Source organism: Mytilus trossulus, chromosome 3 (assembly GCF_036588685.1).
Source record: "Mytilus trossulus isolate FHL-02 chromosome 3, PNRI_Mtr1.1.1.hap1, whole genome shotgun sequence".
NCBI classification, from domain to species: Eukaryota; Metazoa; Mollusca; class Bivalvia; order Mytilida; family Mytilidae; genus Mytilus; species Mytilus trossulus.
In genome coordinates, this window is record NC_086375.1 from 26,401,992 (window position 1) to 26,422,036 (window position 20,045).

At 31.9% G+C, this 20,045-nt stretch overlaps 1 protein-coding gene across 1 annotated transcript in view; it reads left to right on the top strand.

Annotated features, from left to right (window-relative positions):
* Nucleotides 1-20,045, top strand: part of LOC134710582 (zonadhesin-like) — a 34,989-nt gene that overhangs the window by 3,296 nt on the left and 11,648 nt on the right. Inside the window, exons 4-20 of the mRNA XM_063570958.1 lie at nucleotides 2,097-2,138; nucleotides 3,232-3,273; nucleotides 5,082-5,123; nucleotides 5,471-5,607; nucleotides 6,610-6,742; nucleotides 7,544-7,657; nucleotides 8,849-9,090; nucleotides 9,273-9,583; nucleotides 10,317-10,606; nucleotides 11,035-11,240; nucleotides 11,799-11,994; nucleotides 12,550-12,654; nucleotides 13,227-13,471; nucleotides 13,713-14,017; nucleotides 15,696-15,997; nucleotides 16,607-16,806; nucleotides 17,404-17,596. Of these exons, the coding sequence (XP_063427028.1) occupies nucleotides 2,097-2,138; nucleotides 3,232-3,273; nucleotides 5,082-5,123; nucleotides 5,471-5,607; nucleotides 6,610-6,742; nucleotides 7,544-7,657; nucleotides 8,849-9,090; nucleotides 9,273-9,583; nucleotides 10,317-10,606; nucleotides 11,035-11,240; nucleotides 11,799-11,994; nucleotides 12,550-12,654; nucleotides 13,227-13,471; nucleotides 13,713-14,017; nucleotides 15,696-15,997; nucleotides 16,607-16,806; nucleotides 17,404-17,596 (3,105 nt within the window). The remainder of the gene's footprint in view (nucleotides 1-2,096; nucleotides 2,139-3,231; nucleotides 3,274-5,081; nucleotides 5,124-5,470; nucleotides 5,608-6,609; nucleotides 6,743-7,543; nucleotides 7,658-8,848; nucleotides 9,091-9,272; nucleotides 9,584-10,316; nucleotides 10,607-11,034; nucleotides 11,241-11,798; nucleotides 11,995-12,549; nucleotides 12,655-13,226; nucleotides 13,472-13,712; nucleotides 14,018-15,695; nucleotides 15,998-16,606; nucleotides 16,807-17,403; nucleotides 17,597-20,045) is intronic.

A 20,045-nucleotide genomic window follows, 5' to 3' on the forward strand; every position in this document is an offset into this window, starting at 1 on the left:
AGAGATTAGTGGATTTTAAATTGAAAATTTTTTAAATATGTTTTTTCTAAAACATTGAAAGTTATGATACTTTATTATTTCAAGGAGAATGACAAAAAACCAAGATTTTCAAACTACAAAGTATAAATTAAAATAATTAGCTGCAGCAATTTTGCAATTTTGCAATTCGTCGTTTGAAATATACATTTCTTTGCTAGAAATCAAGCCAAAGAAGAAACAAATAAAGAAGAACAGAAAAGGTAAGATATAAATATATCCATATTTGATGAAATATAATTGAAAACGATTGGGTCACCCGTTAAAAAAAATCTTGTTAGTCTAGAATCCAAATTTACTCTTGCAAAGTTCACCCCTTATTTGTGCAGTTTTTTGTTGGTTAACCAAAATCAATTTAATTTCTAGTTTTTTAGAACTAAGGGAGCAATGGCATTTAAAAAGTTACCTTCTATAATATAATTATAAATTTTGTTTTTCCAGAAAATATGTTTATGAAAATTCAAAACGAAAATAAATTCAACTATTCGCCAACCAATTTCAAATTTTAAGAAATAACAGAATTTATCTTAGTTCAACTTGAGTTGGGGAAGTCGGGCCTTATTATTTTTTTCATCAATTGGAATCAATTCGAAAATAATCAGCGAAGAAGTGTGTTACAATTTTTTTATAAATCATGTCAGTACCAAGTATCCGACTAATGAGCTGATGATATTTATGGGGACTAACCACCCACCAGTAGTGGTATCAATGCAGTGCCAAATATAGGCAACAGTAGTATATCGTATTTAAAAATTATAAATCGCTTAAGAGAAAGCAAATCCGAACCGATAGAAACACATTAACTATAAGAGGAAAATAATTGAGTTCGAATTTTTGTTAATATTTCTTATTGATATGTTGCGCCTGAAGCACATCAATTGACCTTTATCGGGAACGCCCATACCAATAACATTGATCTAATGAGTTTAGAAAAAGGAAAGGATATTTAGACTGTTTAGAAAAGGTACAGAATATTGTTGTAATCAATATGTAGTGAGACATTTTTTTCAGATAACCATAATGGGTTTTAATTTGCAGGGAAATGCATATGGCATAGTATTTTCTTATATAAAAGCGAAAAGCTAACAAAAGGTTTTCAAACTATCAATGAAAACAATAAGCATAATAATAAGTGAATTAAAATATGATTTTTTAATCCTTTAATTTGTTGTCTAGATATCAAGCCAAAGAAGAGACCAATAAAAAAAGAAAAGAAAAAGTTGGGAAACATTTCACTGATAAAATATGTCGGAAAATATTGTCAACCGTTGAAAAAATCTCCTTCGTCTAAAATCCAAATTTACTCAAGCGAAGCTCATCTTTTATTTGTGTTCTTTTTAATAGTATTCTGATATCAATTCATTATCTATTTTTCTAGAATTTAGAGAGAATATTGAATTTAAAAAGTACACACTATCAGTTTTGTTTTCCCAGAAATTATCATATTTGCAAGTTCAGAACGAAAATAAATTCACCAATTCGTCTGTACTAATTTATAATACCAATTTCAGAGAGAACGACAAGTTTCTTTTTTTATAATAACCACATATTTAAAAATAGAATTGTAAAATCAATATATGTCTTAGAATAAGTTTTGTCTAATAAATTATGAAAAAAAACTTTGAAAAAAAGTCAAATCACAAAATTACTAAACTGCAAGGAAAATTTAAAACGACCGAATCAAAGTAAAACACATCAAACAAATGGACAACAACTGTCATATTCCTGACTTGGTACTGACATTTTCAAATGTGGAAACTTGTGTTCAAATCATTACGCTTTTCTGGGTTTACATTCATCAGTGATTTGAACACAAATTTCCACATTTACGAATGCTTACTCATAAACTTTACCCATTAATTGTAACCAATTTGAATATAAGAAATCAAATATCATGTATAGTGTTTACCATGCAAGGACACAACCTGTTTCTTATAAGGACAAAAGTCAACCAAAAGAATAAGGAAACAAAAGATTGAAACAACTAGCGCCATAGATTATGAAATCTGGTTGAAAATCGTTTGATTTGACGTTTGAAATGTATAGGTTTTTCATTTCAGTGAGGAAACAAAAGAAGAAACCAAGAAAGAAGAACAAAAAAGGTACGATATTAATATCAGAGAAATTATGTCAACAGTTGAAAAAAAACAATTGTTCAGGGTCTAAACGAGAGGACAAACGAACCTTTCTTTGTGCTTTTTTTGAAAGCCAAAATTAATTAATCTTTTTAAGATTTTCAAACCAGTCAAAAGATGAATAACTACTACACAGCTACTTTTTCATAGGCGCTGTTTCTGTACTCAAAATTTACTTTTAATTTGTAGTACTATTTCTTTACTTTAAAATCATTTTAATATTTAGGTACTTGAATTTTACAGTACTTGATTTGTACTAAATATTTTGGTACAAAAAACACCACAACAGCGATCACAATATTCCATGTTTGAAAATCATAACTTTAAGAGATTTGAAATGGAAAAACTTTCAAAATGCTGAAAATGTAACGGTGGTAATCAAAAACTGTAGTACCTAAATTTTCAAGTTCAAATAAAGTACTTTACAATAAATTTAGAGTAACAAAAAAGTACTGAATATTACAAGTGTATCTCGAGTACTACAGATTTTTAGTACAGAAATAGTACCGATAAAAAAGTAGCTGTGTATATGATCAAAAGATGAACTATCCTCTTTTAAGGTATTTCTAACTGAGAGAGTCGGACCTTAGATTTCAATAAGTTTCCAATTCATCCCTATAGAAGTATAACTGTATCAGAGCAACGACTTATGAGTTTATTACACTTTATGGGACTGACAGTCCACCATCATCAGTTACGACCTATTGCGAGAAAAAAAGAAATCAAACCATAAATTGGTTCAGTCAAAATAGATTTTCTCCTATATCTTATCAATGAATGCTTACACACATAAAATTTTGACTGTGTATAGAAAAGTTAGTGAATATTGCTTTATTTAGTAAATATTGTTGTAGCCTTTCGGTTCTCAGTCATGATTTCTAATGACATAAAGAGGGTTAAATGTATTAGAGAATTGCACATTCCCATCTCTTCTAAGAACCAGGGTCAACCAAAATAATTGTCTTACTATGAATTGAAACAACTAGTTGCATGTTACTGAAATCTAGTTAAAAACCGTTTAATTTAAATTTTGAAATATATAGGTTTTTTTTCATTCCAGTAAAGAAGCAAAAGAAGAAACCAAGAAAGAAGAACAAAAAAGGTACGATATAAATATCAGATTAAATCGAGTAATTAAATCAACTGTTGAAAAAAAAACATTCGTCTAGAGTCTAAACTCAGGTATAAACTTTATCCTTCTTCATACTTGTTAGCCGAAATCTTTTCAAGAATTGATAGAGAAAATACATTCTAAGGTGAACAAATGCTACAATAACCAATTTCTAAAAAAATGTTTCTTTTGAACTTTCTTAATACTTTTCTATTATCAATAAGTCTTATATATCAATTTTGTCTGAGGAAAAATATGAAAATAGGTGGTATTAGAAAAGCTTTTCTTGGTTTACCTTCATCAAAACTGTGTACCAGAAAATGAAAGAAAACGATAGATTACTACTATATGGTCAGAAGAGAAAAACTGTCCCCATTTTAGGTATTTTTAACTGAAAGAGTCGGAATCTTTGATTTTCAATAAGTTTCCAATTCATCACTGGAGAAGTATGCTATGAATCATGTCGATACCAGAGCACCGATTAATGAATTGCTGAAATTATGGAATTGGCAATCTTAGTACCATCAAGGTTCAAACCCAGTGCGAGAAAAGAAAAAAAAAGACACTTATAAATTGGTTCAGCCAAATCGCCTTTCTCGGTTTATCTTAATACAAATAACTGTTTACACACATAAAAAAAGTTTGACTGTGTTTAGAAAAGATAGTGGATATCAGTTGATTTAGTAAAGTTTGTTGTAACCTATTGGTGACTCATTGGTAGTCAGTCATGATTTCAAATAACACAAAGAGGGTTAAATATGCAAGAAAATGGAAAAGCCTTGTCTCCTGTAAGATAAGATAAGTTAAGATCAGATATTAATTCCAATGAAAGGGCCCATGAAATGCATAGTAATTTATTAAAATCATTTAGATAATTGAAACAAAAGTGAACCAAAATAATGGATAAAGTGTAAATTGAAACAACTAGCTGCATAGATACTAAAATCATGTTGAAAAAAGGTTAATTTGACGTTTGAAATATAAAGGTCTTTTCATTCCAGTAAAGTCATCGATGCTAAGGCTTCGAGTGAAAACCCGGCGAAACAGTCAAACGTCAGCGTCATCGACTCAGTGATAGATAAATGTTAAGGAAAAGCACTAGTCTTATTTGTTGCTACCTAGGCCCTTTTCAGGATTCACCTTAATAAAGAAACCTTACACACATGAAATTAAAAGATACGGATGTATAACTACATAAACACAGGTGGTGTTTGGAGGAGTTGCCGTCGAAGTTTTACAACAGTTGCATAGTTTGTTATCTGTTAAAAAAAGTATTCTTATTCGTGTACAATTTGAGAGGGACAATAAATTTTACTGTGTTGAAAAAGGTAGAAATATTGCTTTGTTTATTCAATATTGTTACCCATTTGTTCGGCTTACATATATAATATGGGTTTAAATATGCAAGGAAATGAAAGTCTGTCCCTTAAGGGACCAAAAGCCAGCCAAAATAATTTCTAGACTTTAAGTTGAAACAGTTAGCTGCAACAGCAACAACAACAACAACAACAACAACAACAACAACAACAACGATACTTTATTTAAAGAGGGTTACACAGTTGGCTATATAAATAATCCCTCCTGAGCCCATAGTTATGTCAAATCAAACAAAATGCAAACATGTACATTGCATACATCAGCATAAAAAGTCAAGTATGATAGTTACGTTCAATACAACTTATAAAAAAAACCATGATGACATAATCAGTTTTCAAAAATGATAAAATGATATTAGCTGCAGTATTAATGAGTTTGAGAATGACCAAATTTGTCGTTTGAAATATATACTTCTTTTCTAGAAATCAAACCAAAGAAGAAACCTACAAAGAAGAACATAAAAGGTATAAAAAATTAAACTTTTTTTTCATTTGGAAGCCGAAATCGATCTGAATTATTTTTTAAAATTAATTCAGAACCAAAATGATCGATATAAACTAATGACAACAATTTCAAAGAGAATGGTACGTCTTTTTCAGGACAAACCAGAACTAATAGGTACCTCTTATTTTCTTGTAAATTCCTCTAACAGTTTCAAAAGACATGTTTACTGTTTTAATAAAGAAACTTCTGTTCATTTGCCTATCTAAAAAGTTTGTTGAGCACATTCATTGGAATAAAGGTAGTAGGTATCAAAAGGAAATTAAATCAACTTTTGAATTTAATACTAATTTTTTAATGAATTCTTTAGTTTCAAGATATGTCGGTTGCTTTGACGATCATAAGCCGAGAATGATGTTTAAAGCATTTCTGCAACATAGTAAAATGACCAAAGAAAGATGTCTACGGTTTTGTGCCAAAAAGAGAACTAGATTTGCAGGTCTTGAGGTAAACTTGTATAAACCAAATAATGTTGAAAGATCATCAAAAATGTATTCTATTTATCCTATTTTCTATAAGTCTACAATCGAAACATGAAACATGAAACATGAAAACTTAATTAAACGCCTATTTCTACATATACAATATGTATTCAATGGCGTTGTACATAAATGACATATAAAATAAAAAAATACTAAACAAAAATACAATATGTATGTACAATACCAAAAATTGAAAATTTATACTGTGATACACAAGAAAAAAGTCAGAAAAGTTCAAAATATTTTTGGAAATACAATGTTTTCAACCGACATTTAAAAATATCCAAAGATTCAGAGTTTCTTACATTTGTACCTAGTTCATTCCACAATTTTGGCCCAATAGTACTAAAGCTTCTATCTGAAAAAGTTTTCTTTTTGTTATATGGGACTGCATAACAACCAATAGATGACTCTGACGACCTTAATGAACGTTTCGACACTTGAGGATTTAACAAATTGATCAAATATGACGATGCATTACCTACATGACAGTTGTACATATATGTTAAGACTTTAAATCTTAGATTTTTACAATTCATGAATACATACTACAAAACTAAAAAAAAGTCTACGGTAGCTGGCGCTCATGATATTTTGCGTTAAATTATACACAGCCATATACATACCACTCTTGAGTTGTTGTCAGTTTTCTTTGGCGTGCAAAGAGCATGATGTCTTCCCTACATGAGGCGTAAGTTTCAAGGGAATTTAGACTTGACAGCAAATATCGTATCGACAGTCAAACTTATTTAATAGTTGCGATAAGGTTACAAAAAAGTCCAAAAAAATAAAGAGAAATTTCAATTAAGATTTAAGTGACTGTCATTCAAGTGAGATGTTTGCCATTTGATTATGGACTTTCCGTTTTGATTTTTCCTCGGAGTTCAGTATTTTTGTGATTTTACTTTTTTCAACGAATAAAGAGTAATCAATTTTCTAATTAGTGGAAATGCCTTATCTTTTTTAGTTTAAACATCAGTGCTTTTGTGGTAATTCTATCAATAAAAAGAGAAAGAGAAAAGAGAGTGAATGTAGTATGCCATGTGTAGGGAATGGACAACAAAAATGTGGTGGTGTGTGGAGGATTTCTGTGTATAAAGGTAAATATAAGTGATGTAGTGTAGTGTAAGGTTAAAAGAAAGGGAAAAAAGTGACTGGTGCAACCTTGATTTCACACCCAAGATAAAAGTTAGGGATAAAATTTTCTGCTGCCTTGTAATTTAGAAATCAAAACTAAAATAGTGAGAAATGAGTGATGGCCATTGGTGCAGAAATAGCGAGAAATTTAGAGAAAACTGTCTTTGACGAGAAGCATTTTTTGTGCCAAATTTAGCAAGGGGTATTCTTCATTTATATCATTTTGAAAATTCAGGCACTGTTCAGTACCCTTAAAAAAATCAATTTTTTCAAAGTGTTCATAATTCAGAATGCGACTTTTTTTTCAATGGATCTTTGGTAGTGAATACACAAAACAAAAAAGGCTACCATTTTCGCCTATGTAGATACATACTTCCTTGTAATCAAAAAAACCACCTCTTGTCGACAACCATCTGGTTCATCATTGTTGACATTTTTTTATATTGGATAAGACCATTCAAAGTTTGATATTTGACATTACTGATATATTTTTTTCAAATTTATTTAGGATAATGGACAATGTATATTTAAAATATATATATAAAAAAAAATACAGATAGTATGATATTAAGAGAGATATACAAATGATGACAAAGTGGTCGCTGAAACAAGAAACAGAAGTAATCATTGGACATTGTTACAGCTTCGCTGTCATGCGAAATAACAATTTGTTCTCATTATGGTTGTATAACTTAGGAATTGAAGCTTTCAATCTATATTGGTTGAAAAAAACCTGATGTTATGGATTTATTTCATATTTGTAGTTGGACCCACAGTGAGGACTTTGAAACCAAAATGTCATAAGAGAGCTCGGTTGAGGAATGGTAAATGTGTATGTAAACGTGGTTACTATGGCGATGGGATCAATGCTTGTGATAGTATGTATACAGCTTACATAACTTATTCTGCCACTATATCAATTTCAAAAAAATTTGGATGCATGGTCACTCAGGAACATATACCGCGTTAAAAGAATAGAGTTTTGTAAAAAGCAAAATACTAATATTTGATTTTTATTTCTCATTTTCAAGTAAAAAATGAGTGTGTTTTCATTACACGGAATACATAAACAGAAGTTAAATCTGGCTCTTTGGAAAACTGTTAATCGATTGCGGATGAGAAAAGTAGTTCAAGCTTTTTTGGAAACAAGTATAGAAAATGAAGTCTAAATACTTTGAAAGCCAATACAAATTGATAAGATTTTGAAAAAGATGATAACAATTGGTCTAAATCTTAAATGAAATGTGCGAATTTCAAGAGCAGTATATGTAATTTATGTGTAAGAGTTTTCGTGTAAATATACAAAATGTATGTGTTCAATCATATTTACGGCTGTACTTTACAAAACAAATTGTTTGTTTGATTCACTTTTTAAAACTTTGCCACATAATTGAAGGTGACTCAGTCAGATATAATGGAAGATACCTCAGACATAGTAATTTTTAAATTGAATGTGTTGGGATTTAACTAGTCAATTGTGTAGCAAGCAATTAGTTCGGTGGTGGTCAACGCACTCAATTTCTTGCTACACAATATTTTTGTTTTCTTTTTCTTATCTGAAAGCATATTATTATAGCTCTCTTGTCAATGTTATTGTGTAGTATACTTTTTTTCACACATATTTGGGTTTTCCATGCATAATCTAAACGAAACCTGAAAATTTTGCTCAACCCGTTGATCAAATATATAATTCATTTGCACAAATATATAAAACCACGATCAATTTCAAGAATAATATAAACGCTACTAATTTACTATACCAGAAACGCATTTCGACAATTAATTTCTCGTCAGTGATGCTATAGAGTCAACAATATGTTTAAAGTCAATACTCTTATAAGTACGTCGAAGGGATGATCAACCAAAATGACTTAGAAGGAAGCAAGCAAGCCGCAATGAAAGTTTGGGGTTTTTGGTTGCTTTTTTTCCCGAAAGAATGATTTCCTTCATCACTCATTACAATAACAAATATGTTTATTTTTAAAAATATCAAGTATATATTTTTAATTTCAACTATTTTTTACATCAGACATTCGTAAGTAAACTTTTAAATACAATTTACGTTCCAGAATCTTGTACGTGTATGGCTTCTGGTGATCCGCATTACAAGACCTATGACGGGCAAATGATTCATTTTATGGGAACATGTAAATATTTACTGACTAAATCGAAAGAAAACAACGAATGTGCGTTTAGTGTCGAAGTGAAAAACGAGCGGCGTGGAAGAAATACGAAAGTGGCTTATACAAGAACTGTTGACCTCAAAATCTACAAAAAGACAGTTCGAATTATGAAAGGAGGGAAAGTTTTAGTAAGTTTGATATATATTCTTATGTTTATATTTTAAATTACGATTGTATATTAGCAAGTTTTAAAAAATAAATCTGAAGATTTAGCTTCTTACCCTTCACATTTAGCAGGACACTCTTAATAAAAAGCAGACTCGGCTCTTAATACAAAACTACAAACCAACAAGCTTTGGATTTGTTTCAGATAAACGGACAGAAAAAGTTTCTACCAGTTCAGGAAAGTAACAATAAACTTAGAGTATTCCGTAGTGGAAGGTTCGTACAGGTTTGGACTGAATGTGGAATCAAAGTTAATTTTGATGGGAAACATGCTGTGTATGTGGTGACGCCACCAAAGTTCAAGGGCAAACTTGAAGGTATATGTGGGGACTGTAACGGAAGAAAAGATGACTTCAAAACTAGAGAGGGGAAAGATGTGTCCAAAGAGAAAACGAAATTTGCCTTGATTGGGGATAGCTATTCGATGTCAGATGATTCTGAAGACCCTCTGACAAGGTATTTCATTTAACAATGGATTCTGATTTTTTAAATCAAAACTGAAAGAAAGAAATATTTTTTAATCATTGCATATTTAGTTCTTGAATCATATATCAGATTTTTAAGAAAGTTATCTCAAAGTGTAAATTGATAAAAAAAAATTTGCTTAATGTCTTGCTTCTTGTTATCAAATTTGAATTGGACTTTTTGAGTGATTTTGAATTCCCATGACGGTTATCATGCTTATCAGGAATCGATTACCCTGTCAACCGGTCTCGATCTGCATTTCATGTGATTCCCTCTCATTTCCTTATCTTGATAAAACGAAAGGTACACTAATTTTGACCATACATGTTTTTTAAGTATTATGCTTTCAGTTGTTTTATACGTTTTATATATGTTCTTACCTAGTCAGTAATATAAAAGGGTTCTGTCCATTCATTTGATGTGTTTGAGCTTTTGATTTTGCTATTTGACTACGGACTTTCCGTTTTGAATTTTCCTCGGAGTTCTTCTGTATTTTTGTTATTTTATTTTTCCTTCAATGTGACATAAACTGGCATGAACAAACACAAGAGCTTGAATTCGATAGTTTGAAAATAAAAGTAAATATACAGGAATGAATTAAACATGTGAAATCTACTTTGTATTGGCCTTGGTTTTAAATAATTTTTCAGTAAATATATCAATTTCTATGAATGTACTCTGCATCAATCTTACGACTATTTATCACAATGTTTGCTCATTAAAGGTGTGAAACAGAAGATGTACCCGTGCAGTGTATACCAAGAATGAACAACTTAGTTAACGAGCCCCATATCTGTGGAGATCTTCAAAACGTCAATGGACGATTCGCTGCATGTGTAAAGACTATACCATTGACTGCCAGGGATTACTATAGATCATGTGTAATGGATATGTGTTCATATGAAGGAGAGCCTAAGCTTCTAAACACTGTAAAATGTTCCTCTTTGGAATCGTTTGTTGAGGAATGTGCTGAAAGTGGGATAATTATGAAATGGAGGACAGATAACTTTTGTCGTAAGTCCTATACTAGAAAAATGTTACTTTTATTTTCAATGCTTGCAGATTTTCTATCAATACTCGAACACGAAATGGGGTTTAGCGAAATTGATTTATTAGTAAAATAAATTGCTTGCCAAAAGATGTTCGACAAATGAATATGTGTGACATATAATAAAGTTGATATCTTAATATGGTGTTTTTTCTTCAATATCTCATTTAGGACTTCAAAGTATATGCAAGGCTCTAATCTTTTAAAAAATACCTACCACAAAAGCAAGTTGACTTCATAAAAAAATGTCACCATCAAGTTAATCCCAAGACTTCCTACTGCTTTTAACGGTTCATAAGATATATCTGGAAAGCAGACATCGGTGTTTAACACTCAACCCTTCTGTATCAGACTGACTACGTTTTGTAAATCGAAAATTCATTTTCAATTTCAGCACTGAAGTGTAAAGACCCGAATATGATTTATAAGTCCTCTGGTTCAGGCTGTCCTGCTACTTGTATTGATCCTAAAGCGTCATCTAAGTGTACATTAGAAGAAAGAGAGGGTTGTTTCTGTAAGCAAGGATTTGTTCTTAGCGATGATAAGTGTATAAAACAAAGTGAGTGTGGTTGTAAAGACAGGAACGGGGATTACTTTCCGGTAAGTAGTAAAATTATAATAGTTTATCATTGAAATTAAAAAGATTTTTATTTTTTATTTCTTTCCTAACAACATTTTACAGAGCATGAACTAAAACAAAAACACAAACCAGTTTACGCAAAATAAACATAGGACTGTCGGATCTTTATTATTTTTCTGAAACATTCTTTCATAAAAAAAGTTTAAGAGTATTAATTTATTACGGGGGCAACCATTTGGTATTCTAGGGAGGGGATATGGGGACTAAAAAATTTTCTATTTATTTTCATCTGCCACTACACATGCTTCGCGAAAATTCATGTATATTGTGTACACACTTGTTTCCTGCATATTTCATGGCAGAATATTCATTTTCAATCTGTCTGATGCAAGATTATGCACCTCTTACCAGAGCAGGATATGCATTTCGTCTTTGAAGTTTTAAAAAAATGCCTTGCTTTGTTACAATCAAGATAAAGAGCTAGAGGATATAGTCATTCCATTTAGTATTGAGTTCTGTTAACGCTTATGAATTTAGAAAAAAATATGCCTGTTTTATTTCTATTTCTTTTAAAACAGATCGGGTCCAAAAAAGGAAGCAATGATTGTTCGAAAGAATACGTTTGTAAAAAGAAGGGAAGGGGAAGACGTTTTGTGAAGGTTAACACGGGTAAAAGGTGCCATCGTAATGCTTTATGTACCTACGATACTGATGGAGTCAGGTCATGTCAGTGCAAGAAAGGATTCATTGGTGACGGATACAAGAAATGTGAAGGTACATGTCAAAAACGTTGTTATTGCTAACCTTTGTTGAAGAAGATTGAAATTACTTTTAGGATACACAGTTTTCATTCGAATTAACATACGCATACGTAATTTTAGCCCCAAAAAATGTCACAAAACTTGAGATGTGTAAAGGCATTCATGATGAAGGTAAGCTATTAAAAGCGTTTAGGATGCAAGAGCTTATAACATGTTGTTTTCAATTTTTACAAGTTCACAACTGACATTAAATATTCATTTAAGGTTTTTAGTGCTTCAAAGATAATCATGCAGGTAGGCTTTCCAAAATAAAATGAAGCTATGATTCAATATTCTTTCAGAGACATATCATACACTGGTTGTACTAAATGACTCCGATTCTATGAAAACATAATATTTGTTTTTAAACTGTTGAATCAATTTATTTTTTTTCCTTTTACATGCAAGAAATGTGACATATTCGCACAAAAAAAAATATTTTCTTTTCTTTTTTCATTTTTTTTATAATTTATAATTCACAGTGTGTATTTAAATGTTGTTTTAAAAATTATGCTTATTCTTCGTCTAGCTCTTTGTGGCAAGAAATATGAGTGTAATAAACGAGCAAGGTGCGTAAATGGCCAGTGTGTGTGTAACAATGGACTTTACGGCGATGGAATTAATTCCTGTGAAGGTAGGTACTTGCAGTTTATTTCAAGCAACTAACAACGCGAAGTGAATATGTCCCATAATTACATCACAGCTTGTCTTCAAAAAACTTTGCAGCTGCTGTTTAAATAATCCAATTTCTAGACGCCTCTAAACAAAGTTAGAATGACTGTAAATGATACAACTATCCAAGGACAAGATATGAAAGTTTTAAATTGTTTAAGTATGACTTAAAAAGCCTAAGCCAAAAAAAAGGAAGCGGAATGAAAAAATGTAAAAAACATGAAAAGAAAACCAACCACCTTATATGCTTAAACAAACAAAAAAACAATCAGAAATCAACGATAAACACTAAATATTCAGCTCCTGGCGTGGACAGACAAATGCAAGCGGATCAAATATGAAGAAGAGCAATCAACACTTCCCCTTTTTGGGGACAGTTGTAAAACAGCACAACATAAGGTCAAACTACAAAATTCATTCATAAACCATTTAAGAGCACTAAAACGTTATTGGCAAGAGAATTGGCACAGAATAACTATTAGAACAGTGTTTGTAATGGCCAGGAATAAAAATCCGTTACATTCCTTATTTTAGGTGTTTGTACATGTACTGCTGCTGGTGATCCACACTATCGAACCTTTGATGGACAGATGATACATTTCATGGGTGATTGTAAATATACACTTACAAAAAGCATTAGAGATATGGGTGATTGCAACTTTGATGTGCAAGTCAAGAATTATAAAAAGAGGGCGTCAGCTACCGTTTCTTTCACCAGATATGTTGAGGTTCATTTTGGAAAATCAGTCATCAAGCTTGACCAAGGCAAAACTGTGTTTGTAAGTACATATAAACTCTTTATGATAATATACTGTAGTATTATCTGTTTGCAGTAATGTTTAATCGCTTTTATGGAATAGCAGCAACATGAGTAAACTTTCATTTAAAGGGAGCATTAAAAATTTAATCACTAATTGTTACTTATGTACGTGTGTTAGTTGTAAGAAGAGATAGCTTGTATCAAATTGGCCTCTTTTTTAAATATTGTTTGTGTATAAATGTGAATTTTATATATTTCAGGTAAATGGCGAAGTAAAATACCTTCCATTCAACAACAATGACCAATGGACTGTGTCACTAAGTGGTACTTATCTAAAAGTATCTTCAAGGTGTGGTATCAGTGTATTATGGGATGGGATATCCGTAGTACGAGTGGTGATTCCCCAAAAATATGGTACCATGGTAACGGGTATTTGCGGTAGTTGCAACGGTCAAAAAGATGACTTGCGTACCAGAGAGGGCATTGACGTTTCTAGTAAAGAGAACACATACTCGCTGATTGGAAGCAGTTATGAAGTTTCAAAGTCCAATAATGGTTTAGAAAGGTAATATCTGTGGAAACTATATTGACACAGTTTGTTCATCGTTAGAAGTTGTTATGACTCAGCATTGTTTTGAAGTCGCAAGGAAACTAAAATACTTTATCCTCCAATTGGGTGTTCTACACAGATACAGCCCTACATATATATCTATGCTGTATCTGTATACTATACAGATATCGCTTTGAAGCTCCACCCACTGCCGGACTGAGTATTGTATGAACCTGCGTGACCTCAAAATGTGTATTGCAGTCGCTTTCCAATGACGTATTAATTGCGAATTAACGATTTCTTTTATACGTTCTGTTTGTTTTCAAACATTTCTTAAGGACACTAAGAATCACACCAATTTATTGATAACATACACACATGAACAGCAGTCTTTTCAACGCTGACAACTATCGATTTCAATGCTTGAATGTGTATGTGTAACAACAAAAAACTTGTCAGTTTCAGTATGCATGTTTAGTGAATGTCGAGTCTGAAGCGTAGGACAACTCGTGCACTCCTGTTTCAAATTGGATAATGTTTTGTTATTTGTTTTTACTGTTGAAATATTAGTTGTTATGTTAAAATAGATCATTATTCACATTCAGCGATCACAGGCACTTGTCTCAAAAAAAAATATCCTGTATACCTTAATTAAGGTATATAGGAATATTTTTTTGAGACAAGTGCCTGTGTCAGCGATGTATCATTGTTGACCATTCGAGATTCTTTTTGTTTGCGAACCCATCTTCCACTGAATGTGTGATTACAGTATCTTATTACTGCACGGGCCTCAAGGAATTTCAAATCGAAAATAAATGCAAACCATGTGTTTTTGTGTCTTTCAAAACAAAAATAATATACAGAATTAATATCAGGATAAAGACAATAAATGTTTATTCATTATCGCTAAAAGCTCGCATACACCTTGTTTCCTAGCCTCGTACAAATACAACTGATATTTAAAGACACTACAAAACAGTTACTGTCTAAATAATTGAACTGTTGTGTCTTAATAGAATGTGAAAAAATCAAGATTGGCATTAATAACAGAGTTATTCCGCTTTTGATTATTCCACTTTTCATAAAAAAAACTTCATTTTTATAATTAATTTGTTTGAGGCTGTTATCTGAAATACAATGAAATTAAGATGTGTTTCTATCTTACGCCGTGCTGTTGTTGATCGATAATTGACTCATTCTCAATCTTATGTTGGGCCGCTTATTTTGATACAAGTAGGGTGCAGATCTTTCGTAGATACCATTCATTCTGTTCATCAAAACTTTGGCCAGATTACATTAATTTCTATGCTTTCAATTAAAAGTACGATGGTCGTTTCGGTAGTTTATTTAAACTTGTCTAAAAAAAGATATGTCAATGTAACAATTCTTTATGTTAATTGATAACATATCTAACAAAATTATCGTTTGTCAGGAATCGAATCTTGTATTTGTTTTGGAGTTATTGCATTCTTGTGTGATTTGTTTTGTCTTTTCGATATTTTTCAACTGATGTGATAAATCATACAGGTACATCAAACTCTAGACTCAAAAATGTTTTTAATATCTTCCAAACCAGATCAATTACTTTGACATTGTACTAGACTAAGTTATAACAAATAAAACATAACAAATAAAAATTAGAAGCTATCAAAATTTGGAAAATAAAAACATTAAAGAAAAAAATCTTTTTCAGTGAAAATTGCAGTACAACAGACGATTTGCCGGAATGTTCAGCAGATGCTTCGAGACTAGTGCTACAAAATGACAAATGTGGTGTATTGAAATATGGAAACCAAGACTCACCCTTTAAAGAGTGTATAAATAAAATAGCTGCTACAGCTAAAGAATACTTGGAATCGTGTGTTATGGACGCCTGCGCATATTCCAAGAACATTGATGAACTTAAACAAGTAGTTTGTATGAACCTAAATGCGTTTGCTGAGGAATGCTTGACACATGGTGTCACAATCAAATGGAGAAGACCTAACCTTTGCCGTATGTAAATTATTTTATAAATGATATAGAAGGGTAAAAAATTCATGTGTTTCCGAAAGTTCTTAAAAAGTAAAGCGTGTTCAGAAGAACAAAAAAAAAAAAAAAGTTTTAAGGTTTTGTATGTTAGCATAGGAAAAGTGATCATAATTGAAATTTTGCCCATCATTTCGTCCCATGGAAATAAAATGCTATACTACGTCCAAAGAGGTATTTAATTATATCAAATATTCACTCATTGAACCAGGGGACGATTACGTTAAAATGCGGAAGATTTTAAAAAATAAATATACGGGACGAATAAAGATAAATTTATTGGACAAATAAAGATCAAGTTTTCTGCACGATTGTAGTTTTGTTCGTCATTTCATTCTTCAATCTTCATGGGTATTTTCGGTTTCCGATTCTTTTTCTCTATTTTATGAATATATTCACGAATATTGTTTTACTTCTAATGCTTATAAGAGTAACTTTTTAATAACAGAAGATGTATTTATTAAAATGTATGAAGTCAATCTTACGATTGAAATATTATACGGCGAGGACCTGCATTTAAGTATCAATAACCTTTAAACTAGGATCCAGTACTAATATACATTTTAACTCTTATAGCAATAACATGTAAGAAAAATATGAGGTATAGCGATGCTGCTAGTGGATGTCCAGCGACATGCGTAGATCCAAATGCTCCGAATAAATGTAAAGATGAACCTTCGGAAGGCTGTGAGTGTCTACCTGGCTATGTACTGAGCGACAGAGAGTGCGTACCTGAAAAGGAATGTGGGTGCATCAGGAACGGAAATTATTACCCGGTAAGTTTGAAAAATGTCTTATCTTTGGTATCGATACACATATGTTTGCAAGATTTATTCCAATCTTAATTTCCTTGATATTTTGAAGTTTTACTTTTTAATAAATCGCGTATCACTTACTGATAAAATATGGGGGTGTGATATAAATAAAAAGAAACAGAAACGCTGAGACAAAATTACAAAGACGTGGAACTAAAGTGTCATCGAACTGCCTTCAATAAGGAATAAAACACAAACTGTATACACTTATCTTCTATTTGTGCTTAAAATATTGTGGTGTACTTTTCATTTTTTTTTTTTTAGTAAACTGTGTTACATAGTTATTATCAGAATGAAAATAAATGAAGATATTATAAGACTTGAAGTGTGCAAGAGACATTCTATACCACGTTTAAATATACCATTGAAGCTTTTGGTTTTCCATACATAGATACATAACCACATTTGCAAGTAGTACCATAATTTTCCGCCCCTCATTACCTCGACCTACCTTGCAGAACCACTTATTGTGGTATATATATTTAAAATTGTTTACATGTTTTCGTCCTGAATATACATGGTACAAGCAAGCCGTTGAAGACTATTGTATTCTTTTAGCTGAACACTATACTCGTGTCTGATGACTGTACTAAAAGAACACAATGTGTATCAAGAAACGGTGAATCTATATTCGTTACATCATCAGTTAACATGAAGTGTCATCCGAATGGAATGTGTGGACTTGAGAAAGGAGTCCAAAAATGTGTGTGTGCCGAAGGTTTTGAAGGAGATGGTATTCGACAATGTAAAAGTAAGTTGAGATCTACAGATTTTCAAGGCTCCGTGTCAAGTCAAAGGCCGTACTTTGACCTACAATGGTTTTCTTTTACAAATTTTGAAATTGATGGAGAGTTGTATCATTGGCACGCATACCACATCTACAACATCTACTTTTAATAATTTTATCAATTTAAGAATATGTGCCTCAGTTTTATTGTTTTTTACCTTGATTTAATTGTATCTTTTTGATGAATTGATAAGATTAGAAAACCGGTAAACTAGTCGTTGCCTCAAATTTTTATAGAATAAAGAAAGACAAGTTTCCAATGTTCCAATATAAGCATGATTAATTTATGAATTATATATGGAACGCCATAGCTGTCTTATGTGTCTTTTTTTTATTGCTTTTCTATTATAAGATGGTGGTTTTCTATTATAAGATGGTGGTTTTCTAATATAAGATGGTGCTTTTCTATTATAAGATGGTGGTTTTCTATTATAAGATGGTGTTTTTCTATTATACGAAGGTGCTTTTCTATTATAAGATGGTGGTTTTCTATTATAAGATGGTGGTTTTCTATTATACGAAGGTGGTTTTCTATTACACGGTGCTTTTTTTATTATAAGGTGCTTTTCTATTATAAGGTGCTTTTTTATTATGAGGCTTTTTTATTATGAGGGGCTTTTTTATTATAAGGTGCTTTTTTATTATAAGGTGCTTTTTTATTATGTGATGGTGGTTCCCGTGATTAACCGGAAGTGTGGGGAAGCACTAATGACAGGACGATTGCCCGGATAGTGACAGGACGATTGCCCGGATAGTGACAGGACGGTTGACCGGACGAGATATAAATTTATAGTAAAAAAAAATGTGTTTCTGCTAAAAAAAAAAAGATGACCAGACTGAATTCACATTCGCCGATGTGTTTAACAGAGACATTATATGATACATGAAAAGATTCGCAACTCTATAATTGTATTTTAGGTCTTTGGTTTTAAATATATTAACAGGATTTTCTTTCTTCACAGAAGGTTGACTGTCAGTAAGAAGTATCTGATGATCTTGACTGCCATTATCAGCATACCTCAATCTTAGTAGATTTCGGTGTAAATACAACTTTTTGCTTTGACTGAGGTATTTTTAACTTGGCTGGTGTTTTCAACTTGGCTGATGTCTTTAACCTGGCTGGTGTTTTTGTGTTTTTGGAGACTGAGGTTCCAAGGGAAAGGACACTCAAAATGTGCCTCCTAAGAGTCCGAGAAACTCTCGGGATGCACGATTTTGCGTATTTTTTTCAAGGCTTCTGGGGGTCTTGAACGACCGCCAGACCCCTCACCTAATGGTGAATATATTTTTTGCCTCACTTTTAAATTTAAGTATAGTGACAGTGCAGTATTATACAAAGGTAACTTTGTGTTCGATGCCCGTACTTTATTTTCTATTGTAAAGGGTCTGAACACGACTGAATGCAAGTTTACTCCTTCGATGTTAAAGGGAAAACGGTAGTATTACATTTTCCCAGCATTAGGTTGGCCTTTTGTGTACCCAAGACAGGTGAAGGAAGTCAACTTATGAGCGCTGTGATTGGATGTAAGGGTACAATATATTTTTTATTTATCTATGAATAACTGCAGTTTGTATATTTACAATATAAATTTTAAAACCTATTGAAATATTTTCTAGAGAATTATTTGAAAAGGCTTCCAAAATTTCATAAATTTGGTGCAAAATGACGGTGGGCATGGATAACATAAACCAGCTCCGTTGGAAATTGGTCATGATACTATTTGGCTTCAATTTTTAGAATACAGTAATAAAGTACAAACACCACACATAACTGTTTTATCCAAGTTTTTATTATAAAAACTGGTAAATTTAGAAAATGTTAGTATTGTCGCCTATGGCAGAATAAATACTACCGTTTTCCCTAAAGGTCATATTGTAATACATTGTTGTTGCTTTTTCAAATGATTTGATACCGGCAGATTGGTGGTCTCACTTTAATTTAATCCATGTCAGCTATCTAGTTTTATCTTTAAAAAGAAGAGAGAGCCAGTTTTGTATTCTTCTTCTTGTCTCCGTATAAGCATCCTTTATTAGGATCACCACCATATATTATGGCGTATAAAGGAAGCATTTGGAGCCTGTATCGGTACAGATTAATGTGAGCATTTGCCTACCCAATTCCCAAGCCAGGCCGTGACGGGTCTTGTTACCAGAAAGTTAACCATCCCTAAACATGATAAAATATAACAAAATAAAACATACGAACTCACACACTCACCTGATTCGCTCAGTCCTCAAAGTATAAAAAGTGTATTTTTTCTATGTATCAAATATCCTTTTTAGCTCACCTGGCCCGAAGGGCCAAGTGAGCTTTTCTCATCACTTGGCGTCCGTCGTCCGGCGTCGTCCGTCGTCGTCGTCGTTAACTTTTACAAAAATCTTCTCCTCTGAAACTACTGGGCCAAATTAAACC